The sequence below is a fragment of the Corythoichthys intestinalis genome, chromosome 4 (assembly GCF_030265065.1).
Source record: "Corythoichthys intestinalis isolate RoL2023-P3 chromosome 4, ASM3026506v1, whole genome shotgun sequence".
Lineage (NCBI taxonomy): Eukaryota > Metazoa > Chordata > Actinopteri > Syngnathiformes > Syngnathidae > Corythoichthys > Corythoichthys intestinalis.
This window is the reverse complement of record NC_080398.1, coordinates 3,184,676-3,205,175: the sequence shown is the minus strand read 5'-3', so window position 1 is coordinate 3,205,175 and position 20,500 is coordinate 3,184,676. Positions and strand designations below refer to the sequence as shown.

The 20,500-nt window shown below is 40.1% G+C and overlaps 1 protein-coding gene across 3 annotated transcripts in view; it reads left to right on the top strand.

The window, feature by feature from the left end:
• The window catches only part of LOC130915067 (myocyte-specific enhancer factor 2D homolog), a 222,180-nt gene that overhangs the window by 174,548 nt on the left and 27,132 nt on the right, over window positions 1-20,500 (top strand). For 2 of the 3 annotated variants that reach the window (XM_057834767.1, XM_057834766.1), the window contains exons 8-10: window positions 7,442-7,498; window positions 18,225-18,409; window positions 19,729-19,758. In XM_057834767.1, the coding sequence (XP_057690750.1) occupies window positions 7,442-7,498; window positions 18,225-18,409; window positions 19,729-19,758 (272 nt within the window). The remainder of the gene's footprint in view (window positions 1-7,441; window positions 7,499-18,224; window positions 18,410-19,728; window positions 19,759-20,500) is intronic. The other variant, XM_057834769.1, reaches the window with a different exon arrangement.

Below are 20,500 nucleotides of genomic sequence, written 5' to 3'. Positions count from 1 at the left end.
TTTGTTTTGCATGTGGCAAAATGTTTTTTTGTGTATGGCATTTTTTGGGGTATTGGTACAGTATATGGCAAAATGGCTTTTGGTATATGGCATTTTTTGTTTATGGCAAAATGGCTTTTGGTATATGGCATTTTGTTTTGCATGTGGCAAAATGGCTTTTGGTATAGTGCACTTTTTGGGTATGTGGCTTTTTTTATATGGCAAAATGGCTTTTGGTATGTTGCATTTTTGGGGGAGGGTGTATGTGGCAAAATGGCTTCTGGTTTCTGGAATTTTTTTGGTATATGGTAAAATGTTTTTTTTGTGTGTGTATGGCTTTTTTGTATTGGTATAAGGCAAAATGGCTTTTGGTATAGTGCATTTTTTTGGTATTTGGCATTTTTTTATATGGCAAAATGGCTTTTGGTATATTGCATTTTTTGGGGGGGTATGTGGCAAAATGGCTTTTGGTATTTGGCTTTTTTGGGGGGGTTATTTTTGTATATGGCATTTTTTATATGGCAAAATGTTTTTGCTTTATGGCATTTTTTAGGTATATGGAAAAATGGCTTTTGGTATATGGCGTTTGTTTAGGTGTGTGGCAAAATGGCTTTTGGTATATGGCATTTGTTTAGGTGTGTGGCAAAATGGCTTTTGGTATATAGCATTTTTTGGAGGGGGGGAGTACGTAGCAAAATGGCTTTTGGTATTTGGCATTTTTTGTATGTGGCTTTTTTTGTATATGGCAAAATGGCTTTTGGAATATGGCATTTTTTTGGGTAATGTGGCAAAAAAAAAATTATATAGCATTTTTTTATATGGCAAAATGGCTGTTGGTATATGGCATTTTTTTGTATATGGCAAAATATTTTTGGTAAATGACATTTGTTTTGGTATGTGGTAAAATGGCTTTTGGTATATGGCATTTTGGGGGGTGCAGTATGTGGCAAAATGGCTTTTGGTATTTGGCTTTTTTTTTGTATATGGCAAAATATTTTTGGTATGTGGCAAAATGGCTTTTGGTATATTGCTTTTTTGGTATATAAAATTTTCTTTTGGTATATGGTATTTTTTGTACGCAATGCACCGCCACGCCATGGCCATCCAAGTCCAAATTTTCCTTCGCAGGGCCTGCAAAAAATGCTATATACCAAAAAAAGACATTTTATCATATACCAATAAAATGCCTTATGCCAAAAGCCATTTTGTCATATACCAAATTCCCATTTTCGTTGTCGTGGTCTCTCAGTTTTGGTGAATTTGTGAGCATGTTAAGGCCTTCAAATTGTCCATTTTCATAATGATAACAATAACAATCATTTGCGTTACAATAGGGCTCTCACACCTCTCGGTGCTCGGGCCCAAACCAGGTCCATCCATCCATCCATTATCTTCCGCTTGTTCCGGGGTCGGGTCGCGGGGGCAGCAGCTTTAACAGGGAAGCCCAGACTTCCCTCTCCCCAGCCAATTCAACCAGCTCCTCCGGCGGGATCCCAAGGCGTTCCCAGGCCAGCCGAGAGACATAGTCTCTCCAGCGTGTCCTGGGTCGTCCCCGGGGCCTCCCGCCGGTGGGACATGCCCGGAACACCTCTCCAGGGAGGCGTCCGGGAGGCATCCGAACCAGATGCCCGAGCCACCTCAGCTGGCTCCTCTCTACGCGGAGGAGTAGCGGCTCGACGCCGAGTCCCTCCCGGATGACCGAGCTTCTCACCCTATCTCTAAGGGAGAGCCCGGACACCCTGCGGAGGAAACTCATTTCGGCCGCTTGTATCCGGGATTTGTTCTTTCGGTCACGACCCAAAGCTCGTGACCATAGGTGAGGGTAGGAACGTAGATCGACTGGTAAATCGAGAGCTTTGCCTTTCGGCTCGGCTCCTTCTTCACCACCACGGACCGGTGCAGAGTCCGCATTACTGCAGACGCCGCACTGATTCGCCTGTCGATCTCCCGCTCCCTCCTACCGTCACTCGTGAACAAGACCCCAAGATACTTGAACTCCTCCACTTGGGGCAGGATCTCATCCCCGACCCGGAGAGGGCACTCCACCCTTTTCCGACTGAGGACCATGGTCTCGGATTTGGAGGTGCTGATCTTCATCCCAACCTCTTCACACTCAGCTGCGAACCGCTCCAGTGAGAGTTGGAGGTCACGGCTTGATGAAGCCAACAGCACTAAATCATCTGCAAAAAGCAGAGATTCAATGCTGAGGTCACCAAACCGGACCCCCTCAACGCTTCGGCTGCGCCTAGAAATTCTGTCCATAAAAATTATGAACAAAATCGGTGACAAAGGGCAGCCTTGGCGGAGTCCAACCCTCACTGGGAACGAATTCGACTTACTGCCGGCAATGCAGACCAGACTCTGACACCGGTCGTACAGGGACCGAACAGCCCTTACCAAGGGGCTCGGTACCCCGTACTCCCGGAGCACCCTCCACAGGATTCCCCTAGGCACATGGTCGAACGCCTTCTCCAAATCCACAAAACACATGTAGACTGGTTGGGCGAACTCCCATGCACCCTCGAGGACCCTGCCGAGGGTGTAGAGCTGGTCCACTGTTCCACGGCCGGGACGAAAACCACACTGCTCCTCCTGAATCCGAGATTCGACCTCCCGACGGACCCTCCTCTCCAGCACCCCTGAATAGACTTTACCGGGGAGGCTGAGGAGTGTGATTCCTCTATAATTGGAACACACCCTCCGGTCCCCCTTTTTAAAAAGGGGGACCACCACCCCGGTCTGCCAATCCAGAGGCACTGTCCCCGATGTCCACGCGATGTTGTAGAGGCGTGTCAGCCATGACAACCCTACAACATCCAGAGCCTTTAGGAACTCCGGGCGGATTTCATCCACCCCTGGGGCCTTGCCACCGAGGAGCTTGCCAACCGCCTCAGTGACTTCAACCCCAGAGATCGAAGAGCCCACCTCAGAGTCCCCAGACTCTGCTTCCTCAAAGGAAGGCGTGTCGGTGGAATTGAGGAGGGCTTCGAAGTATTCTCCCCACCGACTCACGACGTCCCGAGTCGAGGTCAGCAGTACACCATCTTCACTATACACAGTGTTAATAGTGCACTGCTTTCCTCTCCTCAGACGCCGGATGGTGGACCAGAATTTCCTCAAAGCCGTCTGGAAGTCGTTTTCCATGGCCTCACCGAACTCCTCCCATGTCCGAGTTTTTGCCTCGGCGACTGCCGAGGCCGCAGTCCACTTGGCCAGCCGGTACCTGTCAGCTGCCTCCGGAGTCCCACAGGCCAAAAAGGCCCGATAGGCCTCCTTCTTCAGTTTGACGGCATCCCTTCAGCGGGTTCGGGGATTGCCGCCACGACAGGCACCAACCACCTTACGGCCACAGCTCTGATCGGCCGCCTCAACAATGGAGGTGCGGAACATGGCCCACTCGGACTCAATGTCCCCCACCTCCCCCGGGACAAAGGAGAAGTTCTGCCAGAGGTGGGTGTTGAAACTCTTTCTGACAGGGGATTCTGCCAGACGTTCCCAGCAGACCCTCACAATACGTTTGGGCCTGCCAGGTCTGGCCAGCATCTTCCCCCGCCATCGGAGCCAACACACCACCAGGTGGTGATCAGTTGACAGCTCCGCCCCTCTCTTCACCCGAGTGTCCAAAACATGCGGCCGCAAGTTCGATGACACGATTACGGAGTCGATCATCGAACTGCGGCCTAGGGTGTCCTGGTGCCAAGTGCACATATGGACACCCCTATGTTTGAACATGGTGTTCGTTATAGACAAACCGTGACGAGCACAGAAGTCCAATAACAGAACACCACTCGGGTTCTGATCGGGGGGGCCGTTCCTCCCAATCACGCCCCTCCAGGTCTCACTGTCATTGCCCACGTGAGCGTTGAAGTCCCCCAGTAGAACGAGGGAGTCCCCAGAGGGGGCGCTCTCTAGCACACCCTCCAAGGACTCCAAAAAGGGTGGGTATTCTGAACTGCTGTTCGGTGCATAAGCGCAAACAACAGTTAGAACCCATCCCCCCACCCGAAGGCGGAGGGAGGCTACCCTCTCGTCTACCGGGGTAAACCCCAACGTACAGGCGCCAAGCCGGGGGGCAATAAGTATGCCCACACCTGCCCGGCGCCTCTCACCATGGGCAACTCCAGAGTGGAAGAGAATCCAACCCCTCTCGAGAGGATTGGTACCAGAACCCAAGCTGTGTGTGGAGGAGAGTCCGACTATATCTAGTCGGAACTTCTCTGCCTCACACACCAGCTCAGGCTCCTTCCCTGCCAGAGAGGTGACATTCCATGTCCCAAGAGTTATCTTCAGCAGCTGGGGGTCGGACCGCCAAGGCCCCCGCCTTTGGCTGCCGCCCAACTCCCTACGCACCCGACCCCTTTGGCCCCTCCCACAGGTGGTGAGCCCATGGGAAGGGGAACCCACGTTGCCTTTTCGGGCTGAGCCCAGCCGGGCCCCATGGGGACAGGGTTAGACGCTTGCCTTCGAGCCCCACCTCCAGGCCTGGCTCCAGAGGGGGGGCCCCGGTAACCCGCGTCCGGGCAAGGGAAACTGGGGTTCATTAATGTTGCTCATCATAAGGGGTCTTTTTGAGCCATACTTTGTCTGGCCTCATACCTAGGACCTGTTTGCCATGGGTGACCCTACCAGGGGCTTGAAGCCCCAGACAACATAGCTCCTAGGATCATTGAGACACGCAAACCCCTCCACCACGATAAGGTGATGACTCATGGGGGGCCCAAACCAGGTGTCGGCCATTTTGGCCCAAAATGGCTAATTACTCATTTTTTTGTCCGTTTATCACCAAATTTGACCCACTTCTACTCGAAAGATTGGTAAACAGTTACTTCTCTACGACAAAGATCTTTTGATTTGAACTCAAAACTAACAGCAAGTACTCCACGGCCCGTTCGTCGCTGCCTTAATTTAAACTTTTGTAACTCGCACGCCCGCTCGCTAGCTGACAGAAAGGTCTTTTGATGTGGTGCGCTGACTGACGAAGATCGCACGAGTGGAAACATCATCAAGCAGAGGAACGCCAAAACAAAAGCCTCTTCAAAAACAACAGTCTTGTGTGAAGTGCCGCCCACACGCTTTGATTGACAGCCCCTTTTTGCGAGACAAACGACTTCCACCTCCCGAAACATATTTGTTTACTCCCCCTCGTGTCTTTTATTATATATTTTTTTAACTCTTACACATCCTCCTCAAAGGCACAATGCATTTGGTGCACTATTAACCCCTTGATGCCTGGATTTACGTTAAACTGTTTCAGTGTCGTTGACGATGCTCGACGTCCAATCATGTGGCGTCCAATCATCCTTCTGCTTTCAAGTTTTTCCACTGGTGGACGTCCAGTTCATTTGAAGTGGGAGGGTTGGCAGCGAGTAAAGATTTGTTCAATGTGATCCCAACCCTCCAACCTGGATTTGACGTGTGGTGTCGTCAATGGCAACCAAAGCGTTTACAAATAATCGCAAAGCATTAGAAGAATACATAAGTACATAAAAAAATATTATTGATGAAAAGTACTAAATATAGAACATTTTGTTTCAAAAATTCAGCTAAAAATTTAAATTAACCTAAAAATCAGAATCCAAAAACAATTATGAAAATATAGATATAAAAAGATTGACAAAAATATGAAGATTGACTTTTTTAAAAATGTATTAAATACAGAAAATTTTGTTAAAAAATACAGCTACAAAATTTGAAATCCTAAAATTAAAAGTCAGAAGATAAAACATTTTAAAAAACAGAAAATTAATTAAAAAGATTGGCAAACATTAAAAAAAAATATTTTAACAAATGTATTCAATATGGAAACCCTAATTGAAAAATACAGCTAGAAATGAGAGAATCCTCAAATGAAAAATCCTAAAATTAAAAAAATTAAAAAATATAATCCAATGTTTTTTAAATTAAAAGATTGAAAACATTTAGATATAAATATAAAAAATAAAGCTAAAAATAAAAAATTAAATTGATTTTGAAAAGTGCCAAATCTAGAAAATCTAACCCCCCCCCCAAAAAATGCTGCTAAAAATTAGAAAATCCTAAAATAAAAAATCACTAGATGAAAAAAATGTATGAAAACATATAAAATGTACTTTATAAAACCTAAAATATTTTTTATTAGAGCATTTCTTTAAAAAAAAAAAAACAACTTTAAAATAAAAAGGATTTTTTTATTTCCCCAAAAAATGTATTTTATCTCTATTCTAAAATATTTAATTTTATTTTTAAAATTTCTTGTGTTTTCCTGAAAAAATGTAATTTTGATTCCAAAATGTTTAATTCAGTTGTTTTTTTTATTTATTAATTTTCTATATTTACTTCAATTTCTTCTTAATTTTTTTGATTTAATTTTAAAAATACTCATTAAAAAAAAATCAATCAAATCAAATTAAAAATCATACATAAAAAAGTGTAAAAACTAAAATTAGGGTATTAATTTAAAAAAATAAATCAATAAAAAGGATTTTTAATTATATTTTCCCTTAAAATGTATTTCATTTCTGTTCTAAAACATTTAATTTTCTTTATTTTTTTACTTTCCTCTAAAAATTTGTTTTTTATTTTAAAATGTTTTTTTTTAAATCAAATCAAATTGAAAAAAATATTAGATAAAAAATGTATAGAAGCATTGAAATATACTTTATAAAACTAAAAAGATTTTTTTAATCAGCTTCTATTTTTAAAGAAAAATAAAAATAAAAAGGATTTTATATTTTCCCCAAAAATGTTGTTTCATTTCTATTCTAAAATATTTAATTTGAATTTTTTTTACTTCCTCTCAAAAATGTATTCCAAAATATTTAATTTTATTTATTTTACTTTATTTTTAATTATTTTTCTACATTTACCTATATTTCTTTTTAATTTTGATTAAATTTTTTAAAAATACTTTTTTTTCAAAAATCAATCCAATTAAAAAATCATTAGATAAAAAAATGTATAAAAACATTTAAAAAATGTATTTTGCAAAGCTAAAAATATCTTTTTAAATTACAGCATTTATTTAGAAGAAAGAAGACATTCTGAAATATTTTTTTTTTTACTTTCCTCCAAAAATGTATTTTTTTTTAATACTTACTTCTACTTCTTTTTGTATTTTGATTTAATTAAAAACAAAAAATTGTCTATATTTTTATTTTTTGTCTATATAATATATCTTTTTTCCATGTACTTATGTATTCCCCCAATACTTTTTAATGGATATTTATTATAATAATTTTAAAATATTATAATTTCAGGCATCAAGAGGCTAACTCATTTGATACCATTTCGTTCGATTGCTGCCAGTCAAAATGTATTGAATGTCTACCACAGCAAAAGCACTGAAACATAATCATACACTCCCACTCTTCCCAGTTAGTGTCTTGGGAATTTGTGCCCCCTTGTGGACACCACAAAGTCTTATTTACAGCGAAAATAAATGATAATTATTCATTTTTCCTAATCTTTTCTATCATTTTTGCAGGCGCCCTCCTCGTAGGAGATTTGGGAAACTCCAACGGAGCGTGCCCGAGTCCAGTCCGTAAGTACACATTTAGTCTTGCTCCAAGTCAAATAGCCAAATAAACGAAAGCGGCGACTCACAAATAAACAAAGAGTGGCAGAGTAGTTTGCTGTGTGGCGAAACGAGCTCGCGACACTCAAACACGCGCAGGACTGTTGACAGGCGACAGCTGAGGGTCACAGTCCAGAGGACACAATGTGACAGGGGAACCGGAGTGAGGCTTCGACTCGGATAAGAGAAAGTGAAAGTGAGCTCTAAAAACTGTTTGGAAATGATCTTTTACAGAATGACTTCACAATGACTTCATTTGGCAAATTTTGTCACAAACCCCATTTATGTGCAGGCTGCATCTTTTGTATCCATTCAAAAGTGACATCATTTGCCAGATGACAAGACATGACACCCTGACTTTACGTAGTTGGTGAATTCATGACCTTTGCGAGTGTTCTGTTAACAAATACGCGAAACAGTGAGCCTGACTTGATCTGCCTACTAAAGGGAAGTTAACTATTAATTCTTGCCAACGCCGGAACAAGTTTTAATCTTACAGTCCCTGACAAAAATCTTGTCGCGTTTTTTGCTAATAACCTGACTTTTAATTATTCATTTGGTTTCAGAAATGGCTCATATGAAAGCTAAGACCCTCCCAAATGATGGTGAATGTACAAAAATATATTTGTTTCACTGAAACAACATCTGAGATGCAATTGTTGGCTGTTTTCAACAATATAAATCGAAAATAAAGACATTGATTGACTGAAAATGGTTCAAGATTAGATGAAATGTCTTGTTTTCTCATGTATATTTATAATTGCTCTTCACCTAAAAATATATTTGTTTTATCCGATGACTCGATTAATCGATAGAATTTTCAGTCGATTACTCGATTACTAAAATATTCGATAGCTGCAGCCCTAGTTCAAACACTCGAAAGTGTGTCTTCACTTCACGAGGAAAAATTACAACAAAACGACTTGCAATCATTGTAAGGTGGAGATAACTGCATCGGGAGGGAATAGACTGCACTGTCCTCACCGAGACAGCTATACAGCTAGCTAAACTCCGAAATGACAATACAGAAGACATTGGTATAATTTGCTGACTTTATTCAACCATCACCTGAAGAGTGAAACTAAAAATAGAAATGAAACAAATCAATTTCGTCCCCAATAACAGGTTTGCATCAACGTAAATCAGCGATGATTAGCGGCTAATTCAGTAATAACTAGAGCTGAAACGAGTACTCGAGCAACTCGAGTAACTCGAGTTTAAAAACTGATCCGAGTAATTTTATTCACCTCGAGTAATCGTTTATTTTGACAGCTCTAAGCATCACGTTTTGCTCGGACTACGTTTAATGCGGGACAACGCGCTGTCACGTGCGGAGAGGAAGAAGGAGGAAAAAAAAAAACTTACTGCAGCCGACAGCCGCCACAAACGACGCCGACGTTGCTAAATACTAGCCCGCACGATGCTACGTTGGTACAGGTAGCGTCTGATGCGTCTCATAGAGATCACATGTATGTTGAAGTAGATGCAAAATGACAGACTCAGCCGTGTCTGGGCAGCGTTCGTAAACAGCCGCCATCTTAAAGCAGTAGAGCGCTAAGCGCTAATAAAGGCGCGACTAGCTCACGTAACGTTAGCCCTGCGGAAGGCTAGGTTTCAATTAATTATGACCACTGTCGATGCGTGGCTAACGTGTCTTACATACAGGCTTTAACATAACATAGCATTGTGGAGTGATGAGGGTGTAAAATAAAAACTTAATCACGCTAACTATCAATTTTAGCTCAGTTGTCATTGCTGGATAAAACACCAAGTAGCACTGGTCCCTAATGTGCTCCAATACAGCCTGTACCATACATTTATTTTGAACACTGCAAAAACTCATCAGGACTTACAGTTTAGACTAACTTAAAACTTAACTAGAACTTAAAAATGGCTTGACACAAAGAGAAATTCAATTGAAACACGTGGGAAAAAATCCTAACTTTTAAGTGATGTGCGTTATCAAGCGTAACGGCATTTTTAGGTAAGATATATATGTGTTTTTTTTAATAAGATCTAAAAGTTTTTTGAGTGAAAGCAGTGAATTAGTCTTTTTCTTTTAATTCTAGTTACATCTGAGATGCAATTGTTGGCTGTTTTCAACAATATACATCGAAAATAAAGACATTGACTGAAAATGGTTCAAGATTAGATGAAATGTCTTGTTTTCTCATGTATATTTATAATTGCTCTTCACCTAAAAATATATTTGTTTTATCCGAGTATTCGATTAATCGATAGAATTTTCAGTCGATTACTCGATTACTAAAATATTCGATAGCTGCAGCCCTAGTAATAACAAAACAGTTAGCATGCATTCGCTAGCATTAGCACATCGTTCAAACCACTACACAACTGGATTTAAAGAGCATACGACACCAGAAAAAAAGTCTTAAATGGCATTATTATGTGAATTAGAATCATATTTTGAGACGATTCGACCATATACAACAATTTAGCAAAGCGCAGATGACGAGAAATTAGTTTTTTAATCTGCCGGTTAGCCACGCCTACAATTATAGGGCTTTAGCGTCCCCAACAGGTGGATGACGTCAGCGGTAGACTAGGCTCATCGGTTTTACTATTCAGCCCATTGAGGGGGAATTGTTCAGAACGAGGAAAACGAGACGAAAAGAGCTGCAAAATGTCATTGTTTCAGTCTCTCTACTCCCAATATTTTTACAGGATATTCTTTTTATCCAAGTATTTTCCCCAATAGCTATATAAATGGCTTGAGAAGGACCAGTCAGCCCGTCGAGGGGGAACTATTCACAATGAGGAAAACGCGACGAAGAGAGCGGCAAAATGTCATTGTTTCTGTCTCTTTACTTCAATATTTTTACAGGATATTCTTTTTACCCAAGTACTTTCCCCAATTGCTAAATAAATGGCATGGTCATGACAAATAACTTGTGCTAAATGGAATATAAAATAATAAAAATCCATTTATTCAAGACGACATGGCAAAATTACTCCATAATGGTCAAAACAGTCGACTTTACCTTTACTGTCACACCTGCCGAACGATATTTTATGACACCTAAATCGGACATATGTCATTTCCCTTCCCCGGCTTCGGAGAATGTAAACAGACCAGAAAGAGTGACAGCTAGCCGACATGCTAACCCGAACCGAGGGATGTTTCAAAGTCTTCGAAGTGGAAAATCACACATAACTAGCCTGGATTATTTGACATGACGACCCGGTTGTCGAGTTTCTTTGCAGATCGGCAAACCGCCCGGCGGAGAGCAATTTACAGTTCGTTCCCTGGAGGAGGGTGGCTGGAATTGTTGTGTAGCTAACAGCTAACTGCTAATGAGCGTGAGGATAGCTTTTTACATGCCTATCAATGATCAAACGTAAGTAGTCCTTTATTTAAAGGAATTTTATAGTGTTTACTTTGTAATCACTGTATTCGTATTTGACATAATACAAAACAAGATGTTTACTCACTTCCTTGTAAGTCCAATGGTCCCACAGTAAATATCCACGGTGAATGGGAACCTTTTGAAACTCCAAAAAGGCGCATACGCCTCTCCCGCATACAGAATGATTTTTCTGCAGCCGTTTGGCTGGCGTGATGCAAAAAATAAAAGTATTAATCCGCAAAATCAGCTGAATCCTTCGTCCTCATACACAACAGTACACTGTAGCGTGAAGAGGACGTCTTCTACCGTACACGTCACAGCGCCCTCCTCCTCAATGCGAGACCGAAGCCGGAAGTCACTCATTTTCCTGGCGCGGGATTCAAAAAACTAAATAAATATAGCGATCGCTTCCACACACATCCAAGCGGTCCATATCATTCAGGAGCATAAAATACCGCGTGTATTATGAAATAAACATGCTTTTTCGTGTCACAAGCACTTTAAGTGTCCGATCGCGAGTGGAAACACACAACAACAACACAAAAGATGATACATACAGGCGTTGCCTCTGTAGATATTTTACAAGCATTAACAAAGAACGTAGGGTCGTAGCAGTGCTTCCCTCTCTCACTAACTTGCTCACTCGCTTGAATGCGGCATTTCTTCTTCTTCACGTGAGCGCGTTCTTCTTCGCGTGAGGAAGGGCAAGGGCGCCCCCACTTTAGCGTGAAAGCGCCATAAAAACTAAAAGGCATGCATTTCAATATACTGGTAAATAACACTTTAACAGGGGTCCCCAAACTACGGCCCCCGGGCCGAATATGGCCCACCCCGACATTTGGTCCGGCCCCCTGAACAATACCAGAGAACATTTTGATTTTTTTTTTTTTTTTTTTTCTCAATAGTGTTAATTATTTTCTGGCCTTTTTCTTTGAAGAACTCAGAGAGGGTTATTTGTTTATTATCTATTTGAGTAATAGTGTTATTATTATTAATTATTATTATATTATATTATTATTTTTATTTTATTTACTTTTGTTCCGTGAAATATCCAGAAAGGGTTATTTGATTGTGGCATTCTGGAAAACAATATTTTTTTACATTTAGGCTCTCCTGCAATCGTCACACTTTTTCTGTTACGAACTGACCCCGGCCCCTCATCAAAGAAGGGAAAAGTTATGCGGCCCTCACTGGAAAAAGTTTGGGGACCCCTGCAAGTTTAACACATATTGCTAACGGCAGACCAACGACCTATATGCCAATATATACCAATATTTTTTTTATTTCTATTAGAAAAATGTTTCAGTAAAATGTTACATTCTTGTGCATTTGCCACTTATTGCCACAGTTAATATTGAGGCTTTGGGCCTCTTTTGACCTTGTTGTGAGTTTTTAAGGTTGTGACTTCTGATTAAACAAACTCAATGCCAATCAAAACGTTCTTCTTTTTCCCCAAATTAGAATCGATAAGAGAATCAATAAAGAATTGAATCGTTAAGCAATATCGATAATGGAATCGGAATCGTAAAAATCCTATCAATTCCCATCCCTACTGGTGACTGGGCTGGCCAGTCCTGGAGGATCTTGATCTTCTTTGCCTTGAGGAACTTTGAGGTAGAGATTGAAGTATGCGATGGAGCGTCATCCTGCTGCAGAATTTGTCCCTTTTTATGGTTAAGAATAGGGGTGTGACAAAATATCGAAATAGTGATATATCGTGATGCTTTGTATCCCAAAAGGTTATCGATATGCTCCTGTCAAGAATCGAGATATCGTTTTAAAAAGGTGTCAATTAAAAAAAAAATCCATTTAACAATCCATTTAGACTGGGAACTAAAGGGTCCGATCACATCATTTTCAAAGTATCGGAATCGGCAAAAAAATATCGGACATGCCTTTTTTTAATATATACATATTTTTTAATTAAATGGTTTTCTAATTGTATTTAACGTTACAGACAAAATGTCTTACATTCATCCAGAGTCTTTAGTTTTGGCTTAAAGTAGGGCTATCAAATTTATCGCGTAAACGGCGGTAATTAATTCTTTTTAAATTAATCACGTTAAAATATTTAATGAAATTAACGCATGCGCTGCACGACCCACTCACGCATTGCCGCGTTCAATCTATAATGGCGCCGATTTACCTTTATATAGAGCTAACAGGCAGCGTAAAATGAGTAGAGAGAATTTTGGCAGTCTTTGGAACCTCTGTTTGATTGGCTAAAGCCTTAAAATCCCTCTCTCAACAATTAGAAATATCGTGGGAAGCCATGTGGGGAAGAACGGTATTGGTTGATCTTTTCCTTAACTCCCTGTATTACTTCCCAACGCAGAGAAGATATATCAATTGGTGCCACTACGCACAGTCATGGTTGCAGTTCCCATCATGCATTTGGGCAGAACAGTTAAATGGCTACAGTATCATTTACTGAAAGCTCAACAAATACACTAGATGGCAATATTTAGTCACAATATACAAAGTCACATTTATCCTTTAAGAATTACAAGTCTTTCTATCTGTGGATCCCTCTCACAGCAAGAATGTTAATAATGTAAATGCCATCTTGAGGATTTATTGTCATAATAAATAAATACAGAACTTATGTACTGTATGTTGAATGTATATATTCGTCCGAGTTTTATTCATTGGCAAAATGTATATGATCGGGAAAAATTATCGGGAATGATTGGAATTGAATCGGGAGCAAAAAAATAAGCAATCAGATCGGGAAATATCGGGATCGGCAGATACTCAAACTAAAACGATCGGGCTCGGATCGGGAGCAAAAAAACATGATCGAATAACCCTACTGGGAATGTTCGTCCATTCAAAACCAGAGCATTCACAGTCATTCGGTCCGATTTTCGGGGCATTTACAGGTCACTTTCTGTTCATTTTAGATTAGTTCATAATTCAGCGGTTAGTTTATTCAGTTGATTCGATCCAGGCAGGCGCATTGTCCAGGTTGAGGGTAATCGTTGGATCGCTATATCGTCGTATCGCTATATCGTCAGATCATCGTTATCGTGGGCTTTGTATCGCGTATCGTATCGTGATGTACCAAGAGGTTCCCACTCCTAGTTAGGAATGTAAGAGGCAGCTGAGATTTATTGATATTGCAGATATTTATGTTGCCTTCCACCCTGCAGATCTCTCGCACGGCCCCATCCTGGATGTAACCCCAGACCATGATTTTGCCACCACCAAACTTCAGTGTTTTGTGGCAAAAGGTGGATTTTCAGATAATTCTTCCATTGAATTACACCACAGTCGCCGCAAATATTGCTGGAGACCTACTGGAGCCCGCATGGATCCGAGATTCACTCAGAAAACTGTGAAGTTAGGGTTTAAATTAAAGCACACTGTTTTTTCATCTGTGTGATTTTGACAAAGATCAGATCACATTTGATGGTGATTTTATGCAGAAATTTGAGAAATTCAAAAGGTTCAGATTAGGGCTGCAGCTATCGATTATTTTAGTAGTCGATTAATCGATGAGCTAGTTAGTTCGAATAATCGAGTAATCGGATAAGGAACATGAAAAACTAAAATACCTGAGCTGAGCCTCAAACTGTATGAAAAACGGTAAATAAATGATCTAAATACAACAAAAGAACAATTGGCTAACTTACATAACAAAAGTCCACTAGCTTAAATGCTATAAAATGCTAACGTTTTTTTCTGTTTTTTTTTTTTTTTTTTTTTTTTTTTTTTTTTTTTTTTTTTACAATGCTCTTAACAAATGGTTCAGAAACGTATTCCCACAAATCAGCTAAGTATACCTATAAACTAAATTATGAATGCATTAAAAAAAACATTAGCTCAAACAAAAACTTAGCTTACGTTGGTCTTAACAGGGAGCAGTTGGATTCAGCCATGTGAAATGAGGCAGACCAGAGGGCAGTGTATCCACACTAATCAATAAAACTAAATGCAAACACTTTCAAAACAAACCATTACGATGCCACTTTAATTAAACGAATACTCGAAGCAGAAAAATTTAATTCGAATATTTTTTTCTGATCGAATACTCGAGTTAATCGTTTAATCGTTGCAGCACTAGTTCAGATACTTTTTCATACCACTATACGGCTAGGGAACCCCAAAATGTACAAGAGGGCTAGGTAGGTGCGTTTGCCCCGACTCCGCCATGTAAGCAATACTGAAATATTGCTTATTTGGCGCACAGAAAGAAAACCGAACAGTATCAGGTTTATCCTTTTCTTCAATTTATATTTTTTGTGACTGTGGTAAAGCCTGCGTAAAAGCCAAGTTGAAGCTAAGCGCTAACGCTAATGCACAGCTATCGCTGCCGTCCTGCCTGCTGCCGCTCTCACTCTTTGTTGACGTGATTGCTGGACAAGTTCCGATTAAGGAGACTTGACAGTTAAGACCGCCGCCACATTCTGGGAAAATGTGGCCCAGATTGACGAAAAAATCGGATTCAAAATCAGTAAAAATATTAATAATTACCATAAAAACAGTCAGCTAGTAGCTAAACATGTCATTTAATGATAAAAACTTCCAAAAAAGGTCAAATAAGGGCACACTCATGGTCGTCATAGCAACAGGACGCCCACACACACGCACAGGGAGGCGCAAAACTGCTTCACACACACAAAATTTTAAAATCCACGTGTGTTTTATGATGTTTCTGTCTGGCCGTCGCATCCACGCGGCGGCGACGTGGTGACTCTGCAACGAGGAATGCTGGGAATGGCGTCTGACGTCAATGTGGATGTTCCCGAAGCGCTGAGCGCACGACAGCTGAGTAGGAGGGAGTACGTGGGAAAGAAAGGGGATACAAACAAGCCCCGGGGAAAAAAAAAAAAAAAAAAAGTGGAGAAGATATCAGTTACTGCTGGCAGCGTTCGTGCCGCTAATGGGCTTTGAGGGGGAAGCTCTGGTCAGCGTCAAAGTCACCTCTGAGGAGCGGACGCTGCCAAGATCGGCGGCGCTGGCTCCGGAGACGAGGGCCGACAGCTGAGAGGGGGCCCGAGGGGGACCGGGACACAAGACGGGTGTTGCCGGTTTTGTTCGGCGCAGTTGTCGCGGGGATGTTTGTTTTCAACTGCTTTGCGCAGTTAAGGTTTGATGGACATTTGTGAGTTAGGGTTGTCCCAATCATATATTTTTCCTCCCAAGTTTGAGTTTGGGTCACCTGGTTTTGAGGATCTGCTGAGTACTGATCCGATATCTCATGGCCAACACTCACAGTTTAAATGGATTGGAGCAGGGGTGTCACTAACACCTGAGAAAATCAATGTTAAAGTGTACAGTGCCTTGCAAAAGTATTCGGCCCCCTTGAATCTTGCAACCTTTCGCCACATTTCAGGCTTCAAACATAAAGATATGAAATTTAATTTTTTGGGTCAAGAATCAACAACAAGTGGGACACAATCGTGAAGTGGAACAACATTTATTGGATAATTTCAACTTTTTTAACAAATAAAAAACTGAAAAGTGGGGCGTGCAATATTATTCGGCCCCTTTACTTTCAGTGCAGCAAACTCACTCCAGAAATTCAGTGAGGATCTCTGAATGAGCCAATGTTGTCCTAAATGACCGATGATGATAAATAGAATCCACCTGTGTGTAATCAAGTCTCCGTATAAATGCACCTGATCTGTGATAGTCTCAGGGTTCTGTTTAAAGTGCAGAGAGCATTATGAAAACCAAGGAACACACCAGGCAGGTCCGAGATACTGTTGTGGAGAAGTTTAAAGCCGGATTTGGATACAAAAAGATTTCCCAAGCTTTAAACATCTCAAGGAGCACTGTGCAAGCCATCATATTGAAATGGAAGGAGCATCAGACCACTGCAAATCTACCAAGACCCGGCCGTCCTTCCAAACTTTCTTCTCAAACAAGGAGAAAACTGATCAGAGATGCAGCCAAGAGGCCCATGATCACTCTGGATGAACTGCAGAGATCTACAGCTGAGGTGGGAGAGTCTGTCCATAGGACAACAATCAGTCGTACACTGCACAAATCTGGCCTTTATGGAAGAGTGGCAAGAAGAAAGCCATTTCTCAAAGATATCCATAAAAAGTTTCGTTTAAAGTTTGCCACAAGCCACCTGGGAGACACACCAAACATGTGGAAGAAGGTGCTCTGGTCAGATGAAACCAAAATGGAACTTTTTGGCCACAACGCAAAACGATATGTTTGGCGTAAAAGCAACACAGCTCATCACTCTGAACACACCATCCCACTGTCAAACATGGTGGTGGCAGCAACATGGTTTGGGCCTGCTTTTCTTCAGCAGGGATAGGGAAGATGGTTAAAATTGACGGGAAGATGGATGCAGCCAAATACAGGAACATTCTGGAAGAAAACCTGTTGGTATCTGCACAAGACCTGAGACTGGGACGGAGATTTATCTTCCAACAGGACAATGATCCAAAACATAAAGCCAAATCTACATAGAATGGTTCAAAAATAAACGTATCCAGGTGTTAGAATGGCCAAGTCCAGACCTGAATCCAATGGAGAATCTGTGGAAAGAGCTGAAGACTGCTGTTCACAAACACTCTCCATCCAACCTCACTGAGCTCGAGCTGTTTTGCAAGGAAGAATAGGCAAGAATGTCAGTCTCTCGATGTGCAAAACTGATAGAAACATACCCCAAGCGACTTGCAGCTGTAATTGGAGCAAAAGGTGGCGCTACAAAGTATTAACGCAAGGGGGCCGAATAATATTGCACGCCCCACTTTTCAGTTTTTTATTTGTTAAAAAAGTTTAAATTATCCAATAAATTTTGTTCCACTTCACGATTGTGTCCCACTTGTTGTTGATTCTTGACAAAAAATTAAAATTTTATATCTTTATGTTTGAAGCCTGAAATGTGGCGAAAGGTTGCAAGGTTCAAGGGGGCCGAATACTTTTGCAAGGCACTGTGTATGCAGCTAACTGCCTCAAATAGGTCAAAATGTCAGACTAATTCAAGTCCACCTCCACTCCACTTATTTAGGAGAATAAGTGGAGTGGAGGTGGACTTTTTAAAGGCGACTAACAGGACTTTGAGGCTTACAATTCCACCTAATAGACAGGTTTTCACATACTTATTTGCAGTGGTGTAATACAAATAATTGTTAAAATAAAATCATACAATATGATTATTGGATTTTTTTTAGATTGTTTCTCACAGAGGACAAGCACTAACCAGGAAAATCTTAAACCCGCCCATCATTTCTAAGTGGGAGAACTTGCAAAATCGCAGGGTGTTCAAATACTTATTTTCCTCATTGTTGACTAGTTGTTATCTGTCCGCTTAAAATTGTACTCTTTGTTTCGATTGACTTCTTTTTTTTTTTTTTTAGCTAATGGCTACATTAGCGCCCGGGCCTCGCCGGGCCTGCTGTCCATCTCCAACGGCAACAACAGCAACTTGGTCAAGGTGGTCCCGGCCAAGTCTCCACCTCCTCCCAGTCCTCAGATGATCAGCGCTCGCAAGCCGGACCTCCGGGTCATCACCTCGCATGGTGGCAAGAGCCTCATGCAGCTGGTGAGTCGCTCAAAAATTCCATCAAATATATAATATAACGGTTATCATGACTCGGGTTGCTACAAACGATTATTTTGATTGTTGACTTGTGACCGATTATTTTTTGGGGTTAGTTGATGGTTCATTCATATTTAAATCACATGTTAATTAAAGTTATTTAGCCCGAAATGTGAATTGGGACCGAAAACTAGTCGGACTATGAGTACTATGTCATTGTTAAAGCCAATTTTAAAATTTGGAGCCATTATATTTACCTTTCGTTGAGGACCACAGAAATCAGATTCAATTCATTTTTTTTCCTTTATTTTTTAATTGGAATAAAATGTTAAAAAATATTATTTCATTATTATATATAAATAAATTATTAATTACTATTTGCTGTTTTTTCCTGTTTTTTTTTTAATTGAAATAAAATGGAAAAATAATTTTTAAAAATTGAAGAATAAGTTATAAAAATTAGTTTTTTTACAGAGCCACTAAAGGGACATTGACAGAAATAAAATGAAATTAAATTAGATTTGAATAGAATTTAAATAAATAAAAATGATAAATTTAAATTACATTTTATAAATTGTTTCTCGTGCGCAGAAAAAACTATCTGGTAAACATTAGCATTATATAGCATTTAAGCTAGCGGACTTTTGCTATGCAAGTTAGCCAATTGTTGTAAATATTAGCATTATATAGCATTTGAGCTGGCGGACTTTTGCTATGCAAGTTAGCCAATTGTTGTAAACAATAGCATTTTATAGCATTTAAGCTTACTGACTTTTGCCATGCAAGTTAGCCAATTGTTGTTAACATTAGCATTATAATGTATTTAAGATAGCTGACAGTTCTTATACAAGTTAGCCAATTGTTGCATTGCTGTATTCGGTTAACTTGCATAGCAAAAATCTGCTAGCGTAAAAGAGTGCAATGTATAATGCTACTGTTTACCAGATGGCTTAAATTTATTTTATTTCTGTCGATGCATTTTTAGGGGCTCTGTATTTTTTCATTTTTTCAAAATAATGTTTTTAATGAAATCTATAAAGCTAATATTTTTTTTAAATCAATATTTGTTGGTTTTTTTTCTTGGTTTTTTTATTCTTATTATTTCAAAAATAAATGAAAAAAAAATGTAATTGGAACAAAAAAACTGCACTAAGAAAGACTATTAATATCATAATATCATATAACAACGGAACTGTCCGAAATCATCTTTCGTACTGCTGACATTAAATTTAAATACTATAATATTATAATTTCCATCAGTAAAATTTCTCAATAGTGTTTGACATGATTGGTCGCCTTGTGTTTTCCCTCCCGCCGCACAGACCGAAGAAGAATTGGAGCTGGTCACCGAGGTGAATTGAACTTTTTCGGCATGGGCGTTTGATTGTTTGTGAACTTACCGTGCATGGACATAAACATGCCTGTGACTAAGTCATTCGAGAAACAACCGTTTGACAACTGTTTTTTTTTTCCATTAATGACAACCACAACAACAAAATGTTTGGCTAAAGCAAATTTATAATTTTGCACACATTAGATTTGAACCACCAGACCTCCCTTTTGCTTAGCATGTGCACGTATATTTCATGTTTGTTTGACGCATGCGTTCACCGATGACGAATACCGTAATTTCCGGACTGTGAATTTAGCAAAATTTAATGGAAAAGAAACATATATACGACTACCATACAGCTTTCCTTGTCTTTAATATGGGATATTTACAGTTGTGGTCAAAACTTTACATACACTTGTGAAGAACATAATGTCATGGCTTTCTTGAGTTTCAAGTTATTTCTACAACTCTGATTTTTCTCTGATAGAGTGATTGGAACAGATACTTCTTTGTCACAAAAAAAAACATTCATGAAGTTTGGTTCTTTTATGACTTTAATATGGGTGAACAGAAAAAAGTGATCAAATCTGCTGGGTACATACAGCAGCGCTAATATTTGGTAACATGTCCCTTGGCCATTTTCACTTCAATTAGGCGCTTTTGGTAGCCATCCACAAGCTTCTGGTTGAATCTTTGACCACTCCTCTTGACAGAATTGGTGCAGTTCAGTTAAATTTGATGGCTTTCTGACATGGACTTGT